A 23,179-nucleotide genomic window follows, 5' to 3' on the forward strand; every position below is an offset into this window, starting at 1 on the left:
GTATTCACCACACTCTCCCTGCTGTCTACAACACTGCCTGGCACGGAAGTCATTCAAACAAATATTTGTTGAACAAATAAGTGCGTACGTGAAAGGATGAATAAGTGACATGTTTATCCCAGTGCTTTTTCCTAAGGTTGCTGTTTTGAATAAAGAGCCACCTTGGAAGCAGATGATCCTCTTCTCAGCCTTCTAATTACTACTTGTCATTTTGAGATTTCCTCAGTAAATCCAGAACCCTGATCAGTCTGTCATCTTCTTTAACACATGTGTAGCACTGTACATTACAATTTTACTTAACACCCCGGATTAGGAGGTACAAACTACTATGTATAAAATAAACAGGCTACAAAGATGTACTGTACAGCACAGGGAATATAACCAATATTTTTTAATAACTTTAAATGGAGTATAATCTATAACAATTTTGAATCACTATGTTGTACACCTGAAACAAATATAATATTGTAAATCAAATATATCTCAATAAAAAATAAACAAACAATAAAGAGGGCCTTCTCTTGTTCCAAAAAAAAAGGCACCCCAAATGCTATACGATCATTTTTGTCCCTTTTCTTATCTCATAGATATTTTGAATGTTGACTAAATTCTTTTACTTTCTCCCAAAGAAGGAAATAAATGAGATTTTATGAACTGGTTGAAGTAAAAAATATGCCAACAATTAAAAAACACTTTGCCTGGGAAGGAAAAGAAAACACCACTCTCAGCAAGAGAAATATGAAAACTTAGCTATAATAAGCAAAAGGGAAAGGACTATGAAGGAATGTTTCAAGATGCCTTCAACATATTTTACTGTAAAAATACTACTCAAAAGGAATTATAAATGGCAAGAAATGGATAGTAAAAAAAAAATAATTGTTTATGGATCATCTATATGCCCAGCATTCTGCTGGGCTGCAAAACATAGGGGGCAAAAAAAAAATCACACACTGGTACCCATACTTTACAAGAGAGGATTTTAAAAACAATAATAATCTGAAGTCATTTATATGTGCCTTTGAAACGTGTACATTTTTGTATATAGTCAATTTACCTTTCCGCTTTAGGATGAAATTAAAATTAGTTTTCCTTAAGCTCCTAAAAACTCCGACAACATGAAGAGACATCATGACTTGTGAGGACAAGTCAAACAACTTGAAAATGTCATATATTATGCTAACGTAATATATTTTATATTATGTATTACACTGGCATGTACATGCATTACGTATTACCCATTTACGTATATGGATATAAATGTCCAATACAATGCATGCAATGTACTGTCTGCATGGTAGATAAGAATTTACAATAAACTTTTTCTTCCACTGTACTAACCATTAAGAACAACAAAAAAAGCACTGAGCTAAAAAAATGTAACTGAAAATTTAAAAGAATTTTGCTTGCACTTCATTTAATATAATGCATTTGGGTGAGTCAGTCAGCTAATATAAATAATGAGTAACGCAAAAATGACAATTTGCCGAAGTCTTATTCCTACCAGAAAAGTCACAAAGAACCTTTACCTCCTGACACCCACTCTCCAACTTGCCTGTGACTAAACTTAAGTCACTCGTGTAAAAACCTCTTCCTGGAGAAATGCGAAGAGCATTTCGTGCATACTATTAAAGAAAATGTGGTTTTCTGGATAAAGAACCAGAAGACGGAGAAAAATAAGGGCTGCTTCTAATATCACACTGCTAAGTATAAATTCCAGTTTCTTGATTTTCTCAGGCCATATCGCTATACTTCGAGTTTTAGAAGAGAAGAGATAGGCAGTTCTGCTAATTAAGCTCCCTCCCACTCGAAATTTCTGTCTTGTAAGGCTCAATCTGTTCTCATGCTTGCCCGGGAAATTCGGTGACAATGAAATCTTTCTGCTTTAAATATTCAGCATGATTTTAAATGCATTTCTTCAAATTATTCTTCAGTGGACCTTTAAAATCACAATTGGAGAGATAAAGGTAATTAGAAATGGCAATGTAAATGGAGTTGAATCTCCCAGACGTCCTCCAAAATATAACCCAGCCTGCTCTTACTCAGCTTCCCTCAGGATGTCCAAGAGTTCCCCCATTCATCACTACACATCACTCAGCCCATTTGCACATCACAGGATATATTTCTGCCATTCCAATTAGTCTCCCACTGTGTCACAGGAGATAGAATGTTAATCACAAGAGCAACAGCAGTTAAACTGAGAGTGTACATGAAAAGGAAACACAAAATGACAAATGGAAAGATTCTTTTCAAGTCCTGGCCGAGCCACTTAGTAGTGGTGTGACCTTGGATGAGTCCCTTAACCTCCTTTCCTCAGCTGTTGTGAAAACTGAATTAAATAATCACATGAGAGCACTTGACAAGCTGAGAGCACTATACAAGTATAAGGGAATATGACGATGACAGCTGCATATATAACAGTTTAAAAATCGTGGGCCCGGAACTTGGGAAGAATAATAATTGAGGTCTACATCAAAACACGACTCACATCCTAGGAAAGCCACCGAGTACCCACAGAGGCCCGGGGACAACCACTTCTTTGAAAGAAGTGCTGCTATCGAGGCCAATGAGAAACATCACAATCTTTCCGAGGCAAGTGATTATTTACCTACCCATTAATTACATCTGTTCCTTAGACGAATATAAGCCTGACAGAGACACACGATGGCTCAAGACACAATTAATGCAGGTGGGAAATACAGCAAAACTTAAAAGTAGATTTTGTTTATACCCTACCCCAATGAACAGTTATTTGTTAATTTGAAACAGATCCTCGATTACAGGTGCCAGTGGATGAAAGTGTTGGGAAAACCCTGGATCAGCCAAGAAACGTGGGACATGTAGATTCAAATTCTTAAAAGAAATTGAAACATGTTTTCAATTATATATACCATTAATCACAGCAAAGAGTCTCCTGAAAAGAATGGTACCTACTATTCTCATGGATGCAATGTTCTATTTTTAAGTTTGGCGAGGAAAAAACTCAAAGTACACTAAAAGACTTCTCTGGTGCTGCAATGAGGTAACGAAAAACAGTATCTTACAAAGATCACAGAGGTATAACAGTTGTAGGCTAATTCAAATGTCAACTAAGGTTGTGAGCCATCACTAAATTCTAGAGTCCAAAAAAGCACATACCTAACAGTTAAAAAGATACTCAAAAAATTTTTAAATACTCAATGTCAAGTAAATTATTCAATTCTCAAAAAAAGCAAAACAAAAAAAAATCCCTCAATACTCACAGGTAATGATCAGGATCAAACTTCGCCAGCTCAGCAGCCAGGCGTTTCTGCCTTCGTTCAGCTGCAGGGGTGGAATCTGGATCCTTAAGATCGATAACATCACTCAATTCATCCTAAGAACACCCAGGAAAGAAAGAATAATTGCTATCTCCTATTTTAGCGATGAAAAATCTCATTTTGTACAAAATGCCCAAACACAGGAAGAATCTAATTGATTGGTAAGCCGTGATACCACGTGTGACATTTAGATTCAAATCCAGCAAATGTTTGTTAGACACCTACTACCTGCCAGGCCCTGTTAGAAGCTTTCACATCAATTATGTCATCTAATCCTTAAAACAAACAAACTGATTAACATAGATTAAGGCTATAAAAGTTTAACATGAAAAACAGGGTAATCCTCTGCAAGCAAACAGGAACATTTAATTCTGCACTCATTCCCCCATTTACTCCCAGAGATTTGAAAGTTAGGAAAGGCAAGTTGAAATGAATTTCTAGACCCAAGACAGAGCTGCTGCTGCCAGGGGTGCCACGTCAGCAAACCAAACCTTGGTAACTTCCGTGTCCCTGTAAATACTCGCCTTGAACAGAAATGCAGGCTATCCAGTCGACCCCCACCCCAAGGCCAAGCCAACTGTGGGCTCTGTCCTTATTTCCTGGTCCCTTCTCACCCCTAACGAGAATTGTTAAGGGCAATTTTGATAGATATGACTTTCCACTTGAAAATTTACAAATCCAATCCCAAGTAATATTCAACCTTACTGTAATCACCTTCACCTGGATGAGTACATACTGCTGTATGGCTTGTTTCCTAAGCCCAACCCTACAGAAAACAGGTGTATTAGTAAAACCACCTACAATGCCACATGGTCTTCTTTCTTGTGATCAGAATTATGAAGGAAAGAAACTTTGTACAATGCAAAATACTCCTAAAGCTCTTTTTTTTTCTTTCTTCAGTCTGCCCTTTCCTACTACCAACCGCAAGGGATAGTAGGCAAACCGGAAGCAGCTTGAACACTATTAGCTGAAAAGAAGTCAAGGGAAATAAGTTGGTAGACAGTTGTGGACGCAAACCATTAGAACAAACTTGTAAATTGAATGGTAGGTTAGTGCCTAGTACCCAGGCTTAAAGTCGGCAGCTATAGCACAGCAAAATCACTACAATGAAACCAGCTACACAGAATCGGCCAGGGAAAGACTAGGATACAGAACTCCCCACACAATCATAATTTCTGCACTTAAAAAAAAAATCTCTCTTCCCTATCACAATCCACTGAGCTCAAGTAACATCAACAACATTTAATATAAGCACATTCTAGTACAATAAAGGGGCCCGGGGAACTTTCTGGAAGTCACATCCAGAACATCTTAATACTTTTAAGTACAAACATTCTGGGCAAAAATCAGATCACTGGCTGTCCCCAAGCTTAGGAAAATTTGCATTCCAAAAGTTCTTTTACAATTTACTTTTGGAAGACTCAGAATGTATTTTCCTATAGACATACTATGATAAATAACAGAGAATCTCAGGGCAGCCCGCAAGTTTATTCAAGTCAAAATAAACTGTAAATAGAGCACTCACAATACAAAGTTCACAAGTGTGCAGCAATGCTTCCATGGGAAAACGCTTTCAGAGCTCTAGTTTCACCCATCAGAAGCACCTCTCCCCTGAGCAGGACAGCCTGGACTCTTCCTCGCTTCTCTGCCTCCTTACCTGCCTGGCATCAGCTCCTCAGCCACAGAGCCAGGAGGGGCGGTGAAGCAGGCCCTGCGGGAGACAAGGATGGTGCTGTGTCCGCAGGACTCCCCTCCGCTGGATGAGTACTCGGAGCCGCTTCCTGCCCGGGGACCCCAAGCCCCTCTCCCCAGCAGCCTCCAGTCCCCGGATTTGTTTCCTCCTTCGAGCCCCAAGGAGTTCCCTGCCTGCTGCCCACCACGACACACACACATTTCTGAAAACAGCCTGATGAGGTAGAAGAACCGTGGCTCTGGAGTTAGACAAACTCTGAATTTAAAAGCCAGGTCCAGTCTAACTGTGCAGCCTCTCAGCCTCAGCACCCTCACTGTGAACAAACTAGACACGCCTCCGTCACGAGGCTGGGACTACTTTCCTCTTGCTGCTGTAACGAAATGCCACAAATGCGGCTTAACACAACACAAACGTAGAGGTCTAGCGGTCACAGGTCCAAGGTCAGTCTCACTGGGCTAAAACGAAGGCGAAGGCGAAGGCAGGGTTGGTTCCCTTTCGGACGTTCCGCGGGACTGTGTGCTTTTCTGCCCTTTCCAGCTTAGAGGCTGGCTGTCCTCACTCCTGGCCTAGGAGCCCCTCATCACAAGTCTCCTTCTCCCTCGGCTTCCGTCATCATGCGCTTGCTTCTCTGTTTTCACTTTGACTCTCTGACCTCCCTCTCGTAAAGACCCTGTGCTTAGACAGGGCCCACCTGGATAATCCAGGATAATCGTCCCATCGCAAGATCCTCAGCCTCTTCACATGTGCGCGGTCCCTTTCGCCATGTACTTAGTACATGGGGTCAGTACGGGGACATCAGGGGCAGGGGTGAGGGACAGCATTCTGTCTCCCATAGGCTGTTAGAAGGGTTAAGTGAACTAATATGAGCAAGGCCTAAGTACAGGGTGTGATCATTCAAGAACGTCAGTTTCCTTCTCTCTGACTCCCTGCTCCACTGCTGTTCCCTGTGGCTCAGGCGCTGACTTCCTATTGAGCGCACATACCCTCCCTCCTCTTCAGCTGCCTCACTTGCAAGTAGTAAGAAAAAAAAAAAAAATTGGGGACCCAGGGAGGATTATAATGTCCTGCTTCATTATTTCATCTGGACCAGATACAAGGTCAACAACGGGGTATAATCTTTCAGACTCACATTTCAGAGGATAACTGGACCGAAGTAACTCCAGGCATTTCAAAACCTTAACTGCACCAAGAATAAACCCAGACTCTTACCATGGCTCAAAGCGCTGCAGAATCTAGCTGCTGTCTTGTACTTCAACCTCATCTCCTACCTTCCCCTTCTGGCTCAAATACACAGGAGCCACACACCAGACTTCTTGCCATCTCTGGAACACTGAGTCTCTGCGCTTACAGCACCCTTCTCGTCATTCAGGACTCAGCAAATGTCACCTCCTCCAAGAGGTCTTCTCGGGGCCTCCTGGCCAAAACAGCACCACCCCGCCCCGGCTCTCACATCACTCCCTTCTCCTTCACTTGTATCTGAAATTATCTTGTTGATTTGCCCTTTAGACGATTACTATCTGTCTCTCCACTAGAAACTTCCATGAGGGCAGAGATCTGGTCTGTCTTCTTGCTTACTGTACCCCCAGCACCCTGCCTGGTGTTCACTTTCAAATTGCTCATTCAGCAAACAGCGTGTGAGGCTCTGCTCTGAGCTAGACGCTGCTCTGGGCGCTGGAGACCTGGAAATAAACATACAGACAAGGCCTCTGCTCCCGTGGGAGTGACAATTCAACAGCCAGAAGAGAATTCTCCCCCTCCTCCCCCAGCCTCCAGACTCAGGGCGTCCACACAGCTGCGCAGCTCGTGCCCCGCAGAACGTGAACGTCCACAGCAGTGCAAGCCCCGCCCAGGCCTGTCCTTCGCACCATCATCCGCAGCGGCCCTGTGCCCACTGGACCCTCAAGAGAAACTGGAACTAAAAAGTAAAGTTAGCTTGGGGTAGTGAAATCAGTCTAAGGCATCTGTCAACCAAAGGGAAGGAAGAAAAGAGGATGAGAAATGACACACTACAGCAGGGTGAAAGTGATTCTCTTTCTGTTTTGAAAGCATTGCTAAGGTCACTGCTAGGAGAGCTATTTAAAGACCAGAGACTCTAGGATTGTTGCTGCTGGCAGCCACTGTCACCAGGAGCCTGCTGTGAAGCCCTGACTTGGAGCAGCCAGAGCAGCTTTCCAAAGGCGCCCTGTGGCTGGCAGCAACTTCAGAAAGGAGACAGACAGACACAGAGAGAGAGAGAGAGAGAGAGAGAGAGCGAGCGAGCGAGCGAGCAAGCGCGCGCACGCGCACGTGTCTGTATGGGGAGGGGGGTGACAGATTTTGTTTCAGCACACGTATTTTTATTTCCATCTCAGTATCAGTATAAAATACCGATGCTCACAAGCCAACCCTGTGTAAATGGCTGGTGGGAAAAAAAGTATGAAGGACTATACCCTCTCCCCCAATAAAGGGTTAAATTATTCAATTCAGAGAAGATACCAGGGTATTGGAATTCTGGAGGATGTTTTACTTTGTTATACTGTACTTTCAAAATGAATACGTATCACTTTTATCATCAGAGATAAATGAAGCTATATTTCATTTAAAGGGGTGGTGGTGGCAAGAGACTAAAAATACTAGTAAAGTATGAGTAGTCAGCAAAACTCTATGGATATTTTCTCATCCAAAGGCAGCACCAGAGAAACTATAAACTTGGGAGAAAACATTTTCTCACTAGTTGAGAAAACAGTGGTTTCTTAAACACATCATTTTAAAATAGATGTTCTCAAAGCTCTTATTTATGCAATAGTGGTCTCAGTTTCCTCTAGCTGGTTTACTAGCAGAGAAAGGTCTTGGGTGGGGGAATAAACTAGGAGTTTGGGATTAACATATATACACTACTATATATAATAGATAACCTACAAGGACCTACTGTATAGCACAGGGAACTATACTCAATATTTTGTAATAACCTATAAGGGAAAAGAATCTGAAAAAGAATATATATATATATATTTTTTTTTTTCTCTCTCTCTCTCATTCCTTTATAGCTTTAGACGGGTAATCCCCAAATAGACTAATAATACTCTCAGCCAAACAATTAAGATCCATTTGCTGTAGTTTCTGCTGTAGAAAAAACTGACTCTACTCTTACTACCTCAGAGATGACCTGGGAATGTTATTAGGGAGAGAGAAGACAGAGAAACGATAACTCAGCAGAAAAACATAAGGTTCTGAACGAAGTATCTCATCAGCAATAGTTGCTCTTAAGTAACTCCCAATTTTGTTCCCTTTAAGGAGTCTTGAGAGCATTTTATATTTCTCAAGGGCAGAGGTCTTTCTAGCATCCTATTCTTCTTGTCAAAGAGTTTTCACAATGTAGCATCTCCTTAAATTTTCTAAATGGCCTTATAAAGTAGGTGAGCAAATTTATCCCTGTTTTACAAAGAGCAGACAAAACTTATTTGTGGTCAAATAACCGGCCTGCATCCGAAATCTAAACAGAGGTACAAGTGGGACTAAAACATAGGTCCTTTAACTTTCCTTAGCAGACTCAAATATGTCATACTATAATAAACCACATGCTAAGCAGGTTTAACATCCTCTACCCAGACAGGGATGAAGTTAAAGTAAAAAACTGTTCGCCACCATTTCTTTCATTTAAAAAAAATTAAGACCCCATTATGTTGTTTTCTGTAGTACAAATAGAAAATAATCCAGAATCTCCATTTCATTCATGAAGTAGAATTTACTAGAATGTTTGAGGAACAGAAAGACTAATGTCATTCCTTTTTAGCCTAACTGACAAACGATCAGATTTTAACAAGAGATTACATTCAACCCCCATCAAGAGTAAATAAACAAAAGTGCCTACTTGTATATCAAGAACTAAACAATTTCACAAAAGCCACAAACCCATTCTCACCAGGAATATTCTGTCTCATTTACATATAAAACAGAAGAGACATCAAGCCACAAGTATACGATTTTCATTTTTTAGAGGTATAAAACATAAAGCTTTTCAGGAAGTATGATGAGAGAGGGGTTCTGTTCTGTATTTTGGAAACTTCATGTCCACAATAGCAAATGAAGTGGAAAAAAAAGGAGACCAGGGCACCTTCCATGTGTAAGCGCAGTGAGACTGGGCAGCACAGCCAGTGCAACGGAAGGGAGTGAACGTCCGAGTAAACGACTACGTACAAGGAGCTGTGGTTTGTGCTCTAAATACGTCACCTCCTACAATCTTCATAAAAAACCTCCAGGTATAAGCAGAACTGAAATTAAAATACGCAAATAGTAAAACCCTTGGTATATACCAAAGTCTTTTAGAAAAACATACCTGTAACCGCTGAAACACCCCTGAGCGTAAGTTTCCAAACCCATAGCGGCACTCCGGATTCAAAGTACTTTCCGGTACCTCTTCATAGGGAGACTGTTCAATTTCCCAATCAAACTCTTCATCGTCATCTTCTACTCCTTCCTCAGAAACCTCAGAAGCACCTAAATGTGCGAAATACTAATTTGTTAAAGCATTGGATTTCCTAGGTACAACCTGGGGAAGAAAAAGTATAGGAAAAAAATGCCTGCCCATGTACCCCAAAAGACATGTATAAGGATATGAATAGCCCCGCTATTCTTTTTCTTTCTTTAATTGAAATACAGTTAATGTACCATACTAGGTTCATTACAGGTGTACTACATAATGATTTGACATTGGCAAACATTATGAAATGATCACCATCTGTCTCCTTACAAAGTTATTAGACTACTATTGACCATATTCCTTACACTGTACATCACTGTGGCTTGCTTATTATGTCACTGGCGGTTTGTACGTCTTAATCCCCTTTACCTATTTCGCCCACCCCTAGTCTCACTAATCTTATTAGCGAAAAAAAAAAAAAAATAGAGCCAACCCAAAGTTCCATCAGTAGCAGGATGCATAAATAATAAATGCAATGAAAGCAAAACATATCTCAGCTATATGTGGATAAATCTCACAAAAAATGTTATGTGAAAGAAGCCAGATAGCAAACAACGCCTGCTGTATGAATTATATATACAATTCAAAACCAGGCTACACTGAGGGTAGTGGTTACCTTGGAGAGTAAGGAGGGTGAAATAACCAGGGTAGGATTCCAGGATGTGGGAAACGTTCCATTTCTTGACCTAGGCAGCGTCCATTTTATATTTACTACACTGAATTGTAACCTTCTGATTTTAGCTCAAGAGGCCAATATTTCGCCAAACACAGAGATGCTATTTCAATTCGTCCCAAAACATGACTGACCTACAGGTTCAACAGAGTTGTTTCTGTCTTTAACTTATGTGTCAGCAAATGAACTATTTTCACATGGTGTCACATGACTTCCTTATCTTGTCACCTGAAGTATTTTCTCCAATTTCCTATTTGCTATATCCCTTTTCCCCTAGAAACACACAGCATTCCAAATATTCGTTTACCTGTATTTCCTCCCAAAGGCAATAAACATACCTATTTCTTCCACAAGTGGTTTTGCAGTCCTGGATTTTCTTGGTGCCAGTAGAGCAGTTAACATGTTCAGCCCTTCAAAATGCTGGCCAGGAGTTTCTTTGGGCAATCGAATGGTAAAAATTCCTTAAAGATAAATTTGTTTTATGCTTAGCTAGATTTAAAACTACAAAGACTTCACAAATACAGTTAAGAAACAGTAATCTTGGTAAACTGTAATTCTATTACATAGAGCTCCAAAATTACACCCTTATTACATAGTTAGTGAAAAAGGCTCAAACAAGACTTTTCAGAACCACTGTTTCAGCTGTCACCTCTATGAGAAATTAATCTGTTAAAGCCACAGAATACTTAAATCCTACCCAATATCACCTTCACCTATTTATAATATTAAAGGTTCAAGTCAAAAATGCAATGGCCTGAGAAGGCAATAGCTTAGAGTTACCCGTAGCTACTCATAAGATTTATTTCTGGACTGGGGGCGGAAATCAGGATATTTAATCCAATGAAGAAGAGCAGCAGTTTCAAATACACATGAAATCTTAAATAAGGCAATGACAGCTTGATAAAGTTCTTGGTATCTCAAGAAATATATCCCTAAAGTCTGTCTAACGCAGACCCAGATTCCATCTGTGTACTCCTTTTCTTTCCTTGACTGGGTTTATCAGCTTCATCTAGGCTTGCCTATGAATGGATTACATTATTCACTACTCTTACATTTTAAAACAGTTTACCTCTTTCAGTGCACTTAACCCATATTCTAATGTATCAGCTACAACTAAACCCAAATATTTCCACATATACAACCTTCTTAAACCCCCATGTACTTTCAAGATTTAATAACTTTACTCCTGTATGCAACTTACTGCAATTAAAAGCAGATTTACTACCTAGAAAGGCAGTTTCATTATACTTTATTACCACATTAGTTATATTGTGCTATGGGTTAGAACTTTGTCATTTAACTCTTTCATCCCATCTTTCCTCCCTTACCCTAGTTCACTGAGGTCAATAAATAGTCACTGAATAAATCACACAACAGTACACAAGTTTATTCTTACTCCAGATCCAGTGACAAAGGAAAATCCAGTGGTTTCTACAGAAGGAAAATAAATGGTTTCAAGACGAGTTGAAATGAAGGGCTTATCAATTAGGAGTAGAAAATTCAATCAGCCTTTAAATGCCCCCTATGGACAGTTTCTCTCTCACCTACATGTAATTAAATTTTAAGACTGAAAATTGCACAAGAAAAAAGAATATATATACAAATACATATATATATATATATAAACATGAATATATATATATATACTGAATCACTTTGCTGTACACCTGAAACTAACACAATATTATAAATCAATTATACTTCAATTAAAAAATAAAATTTTAAAAAGAAAACTGTAATTTTTTAATTAATAAATTAAAAAAATTTTTAAAAAGAAAAAGAAACATTCGACTCACAACTTACAAAAATCATCCACATCTTTTCTAATCAGTCACCTCCAACAATCTAACTTACTAAATGGAGGGAGAAGTAGGAAATAAAACTTCTAGACAGCAAAGCCAGAGTATATGACTAATTGAACTTTACTTTAAAGAATATTGTGAAGTACTTTAAAGGACTGAGGAAATGTAATTGTTAAAAATCCATGAATAACAGGCACTGGACATTAAGAAACGATACAGAGTGACAGGGGCAGATTGCACTTGCCATACACCTAAAGGTCCCCATAGTACATGAGATTATTATTTAACTACTCCAACAGGAAGAATCCAAAGGAAAAAAACTAACAAAAATTCCAAAGGCAATACCTTTATCTGCAGCATAGGATCCCTGCTCGCTTCCATTTTCTACAATTCTTCCAGGAAGGGTTAATCTGCAGATGTAATAAAAGGTCTCATGAAGTCCTTAAATTACAAAGCATCATAAGGGACCATCCGTGATATTAAACATCAACAATTTTAGAAGGATAATCCTAGCATTTAAATTTTACAAACTAAATAACTTACATTTCTTCTCTAGCTAAGAAGAAAGAAATCAGAGGTGACTCATCTTTCTGTTTGAATAGGCGCTGTCACTGATAAAACACTTAAAAAGAAAAGCCACAATAAATATTAGATATCATTACTGTTACAGTTTTTTCCCTTCCTAGTGAGAGTTATTTATATACCTGGTGCCTGATACAGCATGGGCTCAATAAAAGTGTACTAATTAGCTTCCAAAAAAAAAAAGAATCAAGAAATAAGAAAGAATAAAGAACCAACAAAACCAACTGTTTATATTGGGAAAATTACTACTTTTAAGTAGTACAAAAAAAGGCAGAAAGCAAAAGTGTTTTTCTCATATCTCACTAATACTATATGGGGATTTCCCCCTCTTTCCTACTAAAGGACATGAACTGATTTCCCTGTTTGCAGTTTCACTCTGGGTCAGTCAGTCTTCCACTTAGGCCCCAGAAGAATTCTTCTAAAACAGAAATTTGATTGTCACTTTTCTATTAAAAAAGCTTCTATCGCTGCCTTGATACTGACTAGATAATTTAAACTCACCAGTACTACATGAGGCCAGCTCCATTCCACTCCAAACTTAAAATATGAACCTCCTTTCCTCCCACACCCCCCTCCTCCATGCTACCTATTCTAACATCATCACCATCATCATCATCATCATCAAACTTGGCAGACCCCCAAGAGGTCCGGGGCTTTCCAACTTACCTACCTTTGATCCCAATGTTTCCTGAAGCTACAACACATTTTCCAAACAAAAATCTCTTCTAAACTCAGCCTAAAGATTCAGTTACGAATAAATTAGTTTGTTATCATGCACACAAACACTAACTTTACTCTCAGAATCTGAATGGAGTCCATTTGTGGACTTAAGTCTAAGTTGTGCCATTTACTAGCTCTGTAACTTTCTTGGTACAAGTTCATTAACTTCAAGGCTCATATTCATCATTTATAAAAAGGGAAAAATAACAGAATCTATCCTAGGGTTACTCTGAGGAAGAAAGGATAATGTAAAAAGCTTAGTGGCTAGTACAGTAGGCAAGCATTCAGAAACTGTAAACTATTATTATCATCTCCCTTCTCCTAAACCCTTTGTAACTATAGAGTTAAATTCGTAATGCATGATGGTGAAATCATATTTGCTCACAGATCTGCCTTCCCCACTAGACTCTCAATTCCTCAAGGACAGGGGTGAGGTTTTATCCATCTCTGGTATACTGTAGCAAACTGTATTTCCAAAGATGGTCCATCTCACATCACTCCTCCCAACAGTGCAATCTATGTCCCCTCCCCTTAAAAGTGAGTGGGCTTCTGGAACTGTTTTAACCCATGTAATATAGCAGAAGTGACACTGTGATTTCTGAGGTTAGGTTATAAAAGATGACATGGATTCTGCCTTGCTCCCTGGAATATCTGCCCTTAAAACCTTCAGGTATCATGGAAGTGGTCCAACTCCCTGAAGGAATCACAAACTAGACCATGAAAACAGACCACACAGGGAGGTCCTGAGACCACTCGAGAAGAGATTCCCTCCTCCACCCACCCTATCAGCCCCCAGTTGCTTCAGCCCTTCCTGTCCCAGGTCTAATCACCGTGTGACTACAACTAAATTAAAGACCTCAAGCCAGAACAGCTCAGCCAACACCTTACCAAATCCCTAAGGCACAAAAACCAAGAGAGGGAGTTAAATGATTGTTGTTTTACACCATTAGGCTTGACTGGTTATTTAGCAGCAGATAACTGCAACAGTAAGATGCTCTTAATAAATAATAATACCCACCATTTACTGAACACATAATTACCAGGCACAGTAATAAGCATCATGCATGTATTATCTCAATCCTCACTTCAACTCTTTAAGATTACTAATATTAGTTCCATTTTACAGATTAGGAAACTGAGACTAAATAACTTGCCAAAAGTCACAGAACTTTAAGTGTGCTCAGACCCACAACTCCCGAGCCTCTGCTACCCAAGGAATGGATGAATTTGTATTAAAACTACTCTTTAAATTGCTTCACACGTCCTCTTACTTGGTCTTCATCAAAACTCCCAAACTTAAGCAAGTGGCTTTTATTTTGAAATTTTTATTGTATTGCATTTATTTTACAATCCTCTCTCATTTAATATCTTTTCTCTGAGCCTCTGCGCTCTCATCTGTAACATGGGTAAATAACAGAACCTACTTTGTAGGACTGTCCTAAAATCAAGTGAGATAATTTACATAAAGCAGTAACCTGAAGTAAAAAGTCAATAAATGTTTCTTAACACCATCATCGTCTTCTACCCATTCTTCATGTTCTGGCTTAAATGTCACCTCTTCAGAAAGGCTTTCCCTGGCCACTTTGAATAAACCCAGGCTCCTTTTTATTCTCTATCAGTGCACTTTACTTTCCTTCAGAGAAATTACCACAATTTGTAGTTATATGTTTACTTGTTTATTGTTTTTCTCTCCCCACTAGAATGAAAACTACGTAAGACACCACCACATCCCCAATACCAAAAACAGAGTCTGGAATATACCATGAGCTCGATAAATCAAGCGAAAGAACGAAAGAGTGAAGAAGTACGGAAATGCAATATATTCAGATAGATGGATTAAGTTAAGGCCTAATAGATACCTGAGCAAAACTGGTTCAGGCCTAGTGAAGGAACCAGCTCAACTCAAGAGCAATGTCTGTGCTGGGAAAGTACTTAGTTGGGCAGGAAAGGTAGGCTGGAATGAGAAAGATGAGGAGAATGGATTTTCCCTTGGTGGAAAGGAGAGAACAAGGTATTGACAACGTTAAGTAAGAATAATCTGGCTGTGTCCTCTCTAAAATGGGGCTAATAATAATGTCTATCTCTAAGGATCGCTGTCCAGGTAAAATGAGACAATGCACACAAGTACTTAACCGCCACTTACACGCACTGCTTGCCCGCCACACGAAAGGGGAGGAGAAGGGGTTAGCTGTTACCACTGCTGTTACGGTTCTTCAAGGAGAAAAATGCAAACAGACAAGTGCTGAAGGTCCCTCCCTGAGGCTTGGGGGGCGACAACCACAACGAGGGGGCAAAAACCAAACAGAGAAGCAGACAACGAGGAGGTAGGAGAACGAGAGGACTTTGGCGTCGGCGGGGCCAAAGAAGGCGAAAATTTTAGGGAATAGGGAGCAGTCAGCCAAGAGGTCGGGGAACAGAACGTGGACTGAGAAAAGTCAAATGGACGGGTCAGCTGGGAAGTCAGCGCGCGCTGTCCCAGGGCAAGGATGACTAACGCAGAGCGAAAAGAAAACAGAAAAAGGGACAAGAACTAGGGCAACAGGACAGAAAATGGAAAGGCGATATGGTCCCAAACTCCACGTTTTACAGTGGCTCCGGAATCTCTTCCAGGCGGGGATGTAAGAAAGTTTAAGAAAGGATGACCTCAGAATGGGAGAAAATATTTGCAAAGGAAACAACTGACAAAGGATTAATCTCCAAAATTTATAAGCAGCTCATGCAGCTCAATAACAAAAAAACAAACAACCCAATCCAAAAATGGGCAGAAGACCTAAACAGACATTTCTCCAAACAAGATATACAGACTGCCAACAAACACATGAAAGAATGCTCAACATCATTAATCATTACAGAAATGCAAATCAAAACTACAATGAGATATCATCTCACACCAGTCAGAATGGCCATCATCAAAAAATCTAGAAACAATAAATGCTGGAGAGGGTGTGGAGAAAAGGGAACACTCTTGCACTGCTGGTGGGAATGTGAATTGATACAGCCACTATGGAGAACAGTATGGAGTTTCCTTAAAAAACTAAAAATAGAACTACCATATGACCCAGCAATCCCACTACTGGGCATATACCCTGAGAAAACCATAATTCAAAAAGAGTCATGTACCAAAATGTTCACTGCAGCTCTATTTACAATAGCCCGGAGATGGAAACAACCTAAGTGTCCATCATTGGATGAATGGATAAAGAAGATGTGGCACATATACAATGGAATATTACTCAGCCATAAAAAGAAACGAAATTGAGCTATTTGTAATGAGGTGGATGGACCCAGAGTCTGTCATACAGAGTGAAATAAGTCAGAAAGAGAAAGAGAAATACCGTATGCTAACACATATTTATGGAATTTAAGAAAAAAAATGTCATGAAGAACCTAGGGGTAAAACAGGAATAAAGACACAGACCTACTAGAGAATGGACTTGAGGATATGGGGAGGGCGAAGGGTAAGCTGTGACAAAGCAAGAGAGTGGCATGGACATATATACACTACCAAACGTAAACCAAATAGCTAGTGGGAAGCAGCCGCATAGCACAGGGAGATCAGCTCGGTGCTTTGTGACCACCTAGAGGGGTGGGATAGGGAGGGTGGGAGGGAGGGAGGGAGATGCAAGAGAGAAGAGATATGGGAACATATGTATATGTATAACTGATTCACTTTGTTATAAAGCAGAAACTAACACACCATTGTAAAGCAATTATACTCCAATAAAGATGTAAAAAAAAAAAAAAAAAAAAGAAAGGATGAGCTTCTGCAACATCCAGAACGCACGCCTGGAAGAGTTCGCTTCCTCAGCACGTGCTGCAGGGACCTCGGGAAAACGTAGTCGTGATGCTGAGAAGTGCTCTCTTGTTCTTTCATCCTCCCTCGATAAGCAGTTATTTAATGAGTGAATAAATGTATAAATGGATCCCCAAAACACGCTTTTCCCGGAGCCAGGCACCCGGAACTCGCCTGAGAAAGTACGGCTTGGCGTAGAACCTGAAGTCGACCCCCTCGAAGTAGACGTCGAACTCGGAGACCCGGGCGTAGGGCACGCGGATAGCGACAGTCAGGAAGTCGGGGTCCTGGCTAAGGTCGAACGCCGGGGTCAGCATCACCACGCCGGACTCTGGGGCCCAAGTCGGTCACTCTCGCAGCAGTCGCAGTCCTGCCGCTCAAACTCTCCAAGAAGTCCCCACGCTCCGGTGCCCCTTCTGTTAGACACGGCGCTTCCGGCTCGAGGCGGAAGTGCTCGTGCGTGAGAAAGGAAGTCCCGCCCCACGGCGATCTCCGTGGAGACGGGACGCTGTTAGTGGGGAGGTGGAGAAGGAACGGGGTGAATGAGCCTTTGGGCGCAGAAATTGAACCCAGGGCATAACTTGGAAGAACCTGGGCTAGAGTCCGCCTTGGACCCACCAAGCCTCTTTGGAGGTTCTTAGAGATGATTTGAACATTGGCTTTGCAGGCAGAGAGACCCGCGTTTGAATCCCTTCTCTCCAATTCGCAGCTGTAAGACCTTGGAGAAGTTACAAAACCTCTCTGTACTTCAGATATCTCTTCTATAAAATGAGGCTGGAACATAGACTCGTAGAGATGATGTGAGTACAGCATGGAATTATGCATGTAAAGCTCTAACAACATACCTGGCAAGTTGTCAGTGTTCGGTGTGTTGGAGCCGTCACCGCAGTAGCCACAGAAGCATCGTTACTGTGGTTTTCCTTAGTTCTCACCTGCTTTGTCAACAATTCCCCTTTCTCCCTCTCCCTCTCCCTCTGTCTCTACCGATTTCTATCTCCTCCTTCTCGCCCTACACGTCCCTCTCCCTGTATCTTTTTCTGCCACTTTCTCTCCTCTTCCTAGCTCCTATTTAAACAGAATTTTCTTGTTTAGAGAGCGTCCATCCCACTTAGCTCGTTTAATCTACACCACGAACTCCGAAGAACACGACTCACAGAGATTAAGCAATATGTCTTATGATCATGCATTTTACAATTACCAAAACCCAGAATGTCTGACTCTTAACCACTGTTAGTGCCTGCAATTGACGAATTGCAATGCCTCTGTACTTTCCCCTCTTTCATTTTCTCACTTTTCTCCTTACACTCAATCGAGGTCCTCTTTTCTGTCTTTTTTCCTTCTCTTCCTTGTATTTCCCCTTTTTACTCTATGCTGGTCATACTCTCCCAATGCCTCTCTCACTAGTCTCCCTCCTCCCATGCATATTCCCTTGGCCTTCCTTCCCTCTCATTTTATTTCCTGTTATTCCACCAGTAACTAGAATAGTCCAGGAAATGTTTTTATTTCCTGGGTTTAAATATCAGTGGAAGATGGGTGAAAGTCATCTCTGGGGACAGTGGGCCAGATAACCTCAAAAGCCTTTTCAACCTCCAATTTTTTATGAGTCTTGAAAATTAATTAAGACTCATTAAAGCATATTAACAGGAGTAAATAAAATAAAAAATTCAAAATAAAAATCATTCAGCTTAAATCTAGGAGTTTTGATAAAGACAAAGAGGTTACGTGTAAAACAGTTTAAAGAGCACTCTTTACACATTCATCCATTCCTTGGGTGGCAGAGGAATTAATTGAATTGACTGAATACTCACTGTGTGCCAGCACTGCACAGTATCCTTTATAATGATCTCATTTCCCCATTCTGACAGCTCCGTGAACTAGGCTTTATATATCCCCATGGTTTGCACAGGATTACACAGCTAGTGAGTGGTGCAATGGAAATTGAAACCCAAGTGAGTCTGATTACTGAGCCCAAGCTCTAAAATACTATAGAGCTGACTCCCTTTAATATTACCACATACCCAACTTTTTTCCCATTGTAAGCACAAGTCTCGCTGCTTTAGAACATATTGGGCCTTATAAATAATAGGCACTCAATAATGAAAATAAATTGATACAAACTTGGAAATAGTAAAGCTCTCAAAAGGTCCCTTGAGATAGACCTTTGGCTGGATCATTCCAAATTAGCTTCTCTAAAAAGAATCTTTACACTTACCATGGGACCTCATTCCTGGAGGTCACAAGCATTAATTTTTTAAATTATTAAAAGCTATGCATGAGGAAAGTCTGTTTGAAAGCACTTTACAAAGTAGAGCTGTGCATTTCCTGGATGTTTTACTCTTTGTTTGGCAACACACACACACACACACACACACACACACACACAAGATTGCAACACAGAAAGACTATATGGTACATTGCTGCTGTTATTTATTTATTTCGATGAAATATATATTGCATTTGCTATATCATAAAATACTGATATATATAACAGGGATTTGTTTACTTGGATTTCTAATTAGTGATAAATTACACAAGTTAGAAGCTCATTCTCTTTTTTAAAAAACAGACTACAGATAAAGTTCCCTTGATTGCTGTCCAACTTCGATCTTTTCTTCTGCTTCCCCAAGAGTGATCCATCTAGCCACTCTTGCAGAGCTTTTTATCTTTCTATGTACATATTTCTAGGCACCCTGTTACTTTATGTCTGTATGTGCATGGGTACATTATCACACTATAAATGTAAGTCTGCAACATTATTTTATTATTTTTCTTGGGTACTTTTTTAGGCATATCAATATCGATTCAAAGATCCAGTCGAGTTCGTGTTTCTAGATATAGACGTTGCTTGAAAATAAACACATCCTTTCAACGTTTCATTTTAACTCTGCTTTAGAGGGAAAGCAAACAAGAATGAAAATTTTCATCATTTTTGAGCATTTGAAGTTGCTGTATTTATTTATTTTTGTTTGTTTTTTCCATTTTCTTAAGGCCTACTTTTGGATGGCCTTTCACTACTTTAAAAATAGTTTTTTCTGTGGCCAATTTATTGAGGACAAGCATATAACCTGCCATCTCCAATTATATTAAATTAGCCCCTCTTCTGGTCTAACAAACTTAATTGTGATTCACAAGGCTCAAGATTAAATGTCAAATTAAAAAAATTTTTTTCCATAAACAATTCCAGTTTCAACCCTATTACAAAGTGCTACTATTAGGAGTCTTTTAATGAAGTGCTCCTAGCTTCCAGAAGGTGGTAGGCATTTAGGCAAGTAAGACAACCTTATCTTAAAGAACATACTTTTAACCTATGTTGGAAATAGCTTCCTGAATAAGCTGTTTATAACTCTAGTTCATTCTCTGAGCCATTTTGGGGAGATGGTGGGATCTTACACAGAATCTGCAAACTACACCTTAACCACTGTTATTATTTTATTTTATTTATTTACTTTTTAATTCACATTTTTCCTCTTTATTCCTTTAATCAATGATTATGATAATAAGGTGACAGTACATTTCAGATACAAAAATTTCTATAAACTTCTTATGTTCTAATATTTTCTAAATCAATCCTCCCTTCTTTTTCCCCCATTTTTATTATTTTTTATTTTTTTCACACACACACACTGTATTTTATTTTCACAAGAGATAAATAAACTGACAGCAAGCATTGTAAATGGATGACCACAACAAAAGCAACAATGATTGCAATTACCAAACATGAAACACACTCATACGATGTCATAATAGTGACATTCAGTGCAGTAATCCTCCACTGTAACAGCTCCTTTACTTTGCAGTGAAAATTGATTTGTATATTTTTTGCCTCTGAGTCCTTGTGAGATTTTTCGTTTTATTCAAACAGAAAGTCACCAAAATTATAGTCATCCTCATCAGTTCACTCAGTCCCATCGAATTAATTTTTTTTCGTCTTGGTCTTTTGTTAGCACTTTTATGAATTCATCAGTTTTCCATTAGAGTTCTGAAAATGCTTATTCATTCAGTTCAGCAGTATAGTCAGTTACCAGAAACCTGTACTTGTCAGAGTCTTTTCCATGAATTCCTTGAAGATGAAACCCTTTTATAGGAACATTTTTGCAAAAGCATCAGAGTACACCCAGAACTGTCTGAAAATGACAAAAGACTTATTAAATGACCACTGTTAACGATTTCATGAAAGTTCATAATAATGCAATTGACAAGGAAATTTAGTTATTTCTGAGATATACATTTTAAAGTAATAACTAGTATCATGACTTCTAACATTATACCAGATCATACAAGATTTTTAGAAATTTCATGTAATGTCTGAAAAATTTATATTAACATATTTCCATACAAATAACCCAAAAAATTTAGTATTAGTTGTTTTTTTGGTTTGTTTGTATGCTTTTTTTATACTGCAGGTTCTTATTAGTCATCAATTTTATACACATCAGTGTATACATGTCAAACCCAATCGCCCAATTCAGCATACCACCATCCCCACCCCACCATGGTTTTCCCCACTTGGTGTCCATATGTTTCTTCTCTACATCTGTATCTCAAATTCTGCCCAGCAAACCAGTTCATCTGTACTATTTTTCTAGGTTCCACGTACATGCGTTAATATACAACATTTGTTTTTCTCTTTCTGACTTACTTCACTCTGTATGACAGTCTCTAGATCCATCCATGTCTCAACAAATGACTCAATTTCGTTCGTTTTCATGGCTGAGTAATATTCCATCGTATATATGTACCACCACTTCTTTATCCATTCATCAGTCGATGGGCATTCAGGTTGCTTCCATGACCTGGCTATTGTAAATAGTGCTGCAATGAACATTGGGGTGCATGTGTCTTTTTGAATTATGGTTTTCTCTGGGTATATGCCCAGTAGTGGGATTGCTGGGTCGTATGGTAATTCTATTTTTAGTTTTTTAAGGAACCTCCATACTGTTCTCCATAGTGGCTGTATCAATTTGCATTCCCACCAACAGTGCGAGAGGGTTCCCTTTTCTCCACACACTCTGCAGCATTTGTTGTTTGTAGATTTTCTGATGATGCCCATTCTAACTAGTGTGAGGTGATACCTCATTGTAGTTTTGATTTGCATTTCTCTAATAATAAGTGATGTTGAGCAGCTTTTCATGTGCTTCTTGGCCATCTGTATGTCTTCTTTGCAGAAATGTCTACTTAGGTCTTCTGCCCATTTTTGGATTGGGTTGTTTGTTTCTTTAATATTGAGCTGCATGAGCTGTTTATATATTTTGTAGATTAATCCTTTGTCCATTGATTCGTTTGCAAATAGTTTCTCCCATTCTGAGGGCTGTCTTTTCGTCTTGTTTATGGTTTCCTTTGCTGTGCAAAAGCTTTGAAGTTTCATAAGGTCCCATTTGTTTATTTTTGTTTTTATTTCCATTACTCTAGGAAGTGGATCAAAAAAGATCTTACTATGATTTATGTCAAAGAGTGTTCTTCCGGGCTTCCCTGGTGGCGCAGTGGTTGAGAGTCCGCCTGCCGATGCAGGGGACACGGGTTTGTGCCCCGGTCCAGGAAGATCCCACATGTCGCAGAGAAGCTGGGCCCATGAGCCATGGCCGCTGAGCCTGCGCGTCCGGAGCCTGTGCTCTGCAACGGGAGAGGCCACAACAGTGAGAGGCCCACGTACCGCCAAAAAAAAAAAAAAAAAGAGTGTTCTTCCTATGTTTTCCTCTAAAAGTTTTATAGTGTCCGGTCTTACATTTAGGTGTCTAATCCATTTTGAGTTTATTTTTGTGTATGGTGTTAGGGAGTGTACTAATTTCATTCTTTTACATGTAGCTGTCCAGTTTTCTCAGCACCACTTATTGAAGAGACTGTCTTTTCTCCATTGTATATCTCTGCCTCCTTTGTCATAGATTAGTGGACCATAGGTGCATGGGTTTATCTCTGGGCTTTCTATCCTGTTCCATTGATCTATATTTCTGTTTTTGTGCCAGTACCATATTGTCTTGATTACTGTAGCTTTGTAGTATAGTCTGAAGTCAGGGAGTCTGATTCCTCCAGCTCTGTTTTTTTCCCTCAAGACTGCTTTGGCTATTCGGGGTCTTTTGTGTCTCCATACAAATTTTAACATGATTTGTTCTAGTTCTGTAAAAAATGCCATTGGTAATTTGATAGGGATTGCATTTAATCTGTAG

At 39.6% G+C, this 23,179-nt stretch overlaps 1 protein-coding gene across 1 annotated transcript in view; it reads right to left on the minus strand.

The window, feature by feature from the left end:
* Positions 1-17,430, minus strand: part of SHQ1 (SHQ1, H/ACA ribonucleoprotein assembly factor) — an 89,029-nt gene extending 71,599 nt beyond the window's left edge. Inside the window, exons 1-5 of the mRNA XM_082664661.1 lie at positions 17,193-17,430; positions 12,269-12,333; positions 10,460-10,582; positions 9,305-9,465; positions 3,240-3,352 (exon numbers count right to left, since the gene is read on the minus strand). Of these exons, the coding sequence (XP_082520787.1) occupies positions 3,240-3,352; positions 9,305-9,465; positions 10,460-10,582; positions 12,269-12,333; positions 17,193-17,335 (605 nt within the window). The 5' untranslated portion in view covers positions 17,336-17,430. The remainder of the gene's footprint in view (positions 1-3,239; positions 3,353-9,304; positions 9,466-10,459; positions 10,583-12,268; positions 12,334-17,192) is intronic.
* Between the last annotated feature and the right edge of the window lie 5,749 nt (positions 17,431-23,179).

The sequence above is a fragment of the Grampus griseus genome (assembly GCF_964374135.1).
Source record: "Grampus griseus genome assembly, chromosome: 10".
In the NCBI taxonomy this organism is placed as follows: Eukaryota; Metazoa; Chordata; class Mammalia; order Artiodactyla; family Delphinidae; genus Grampus; species Grampus griseus.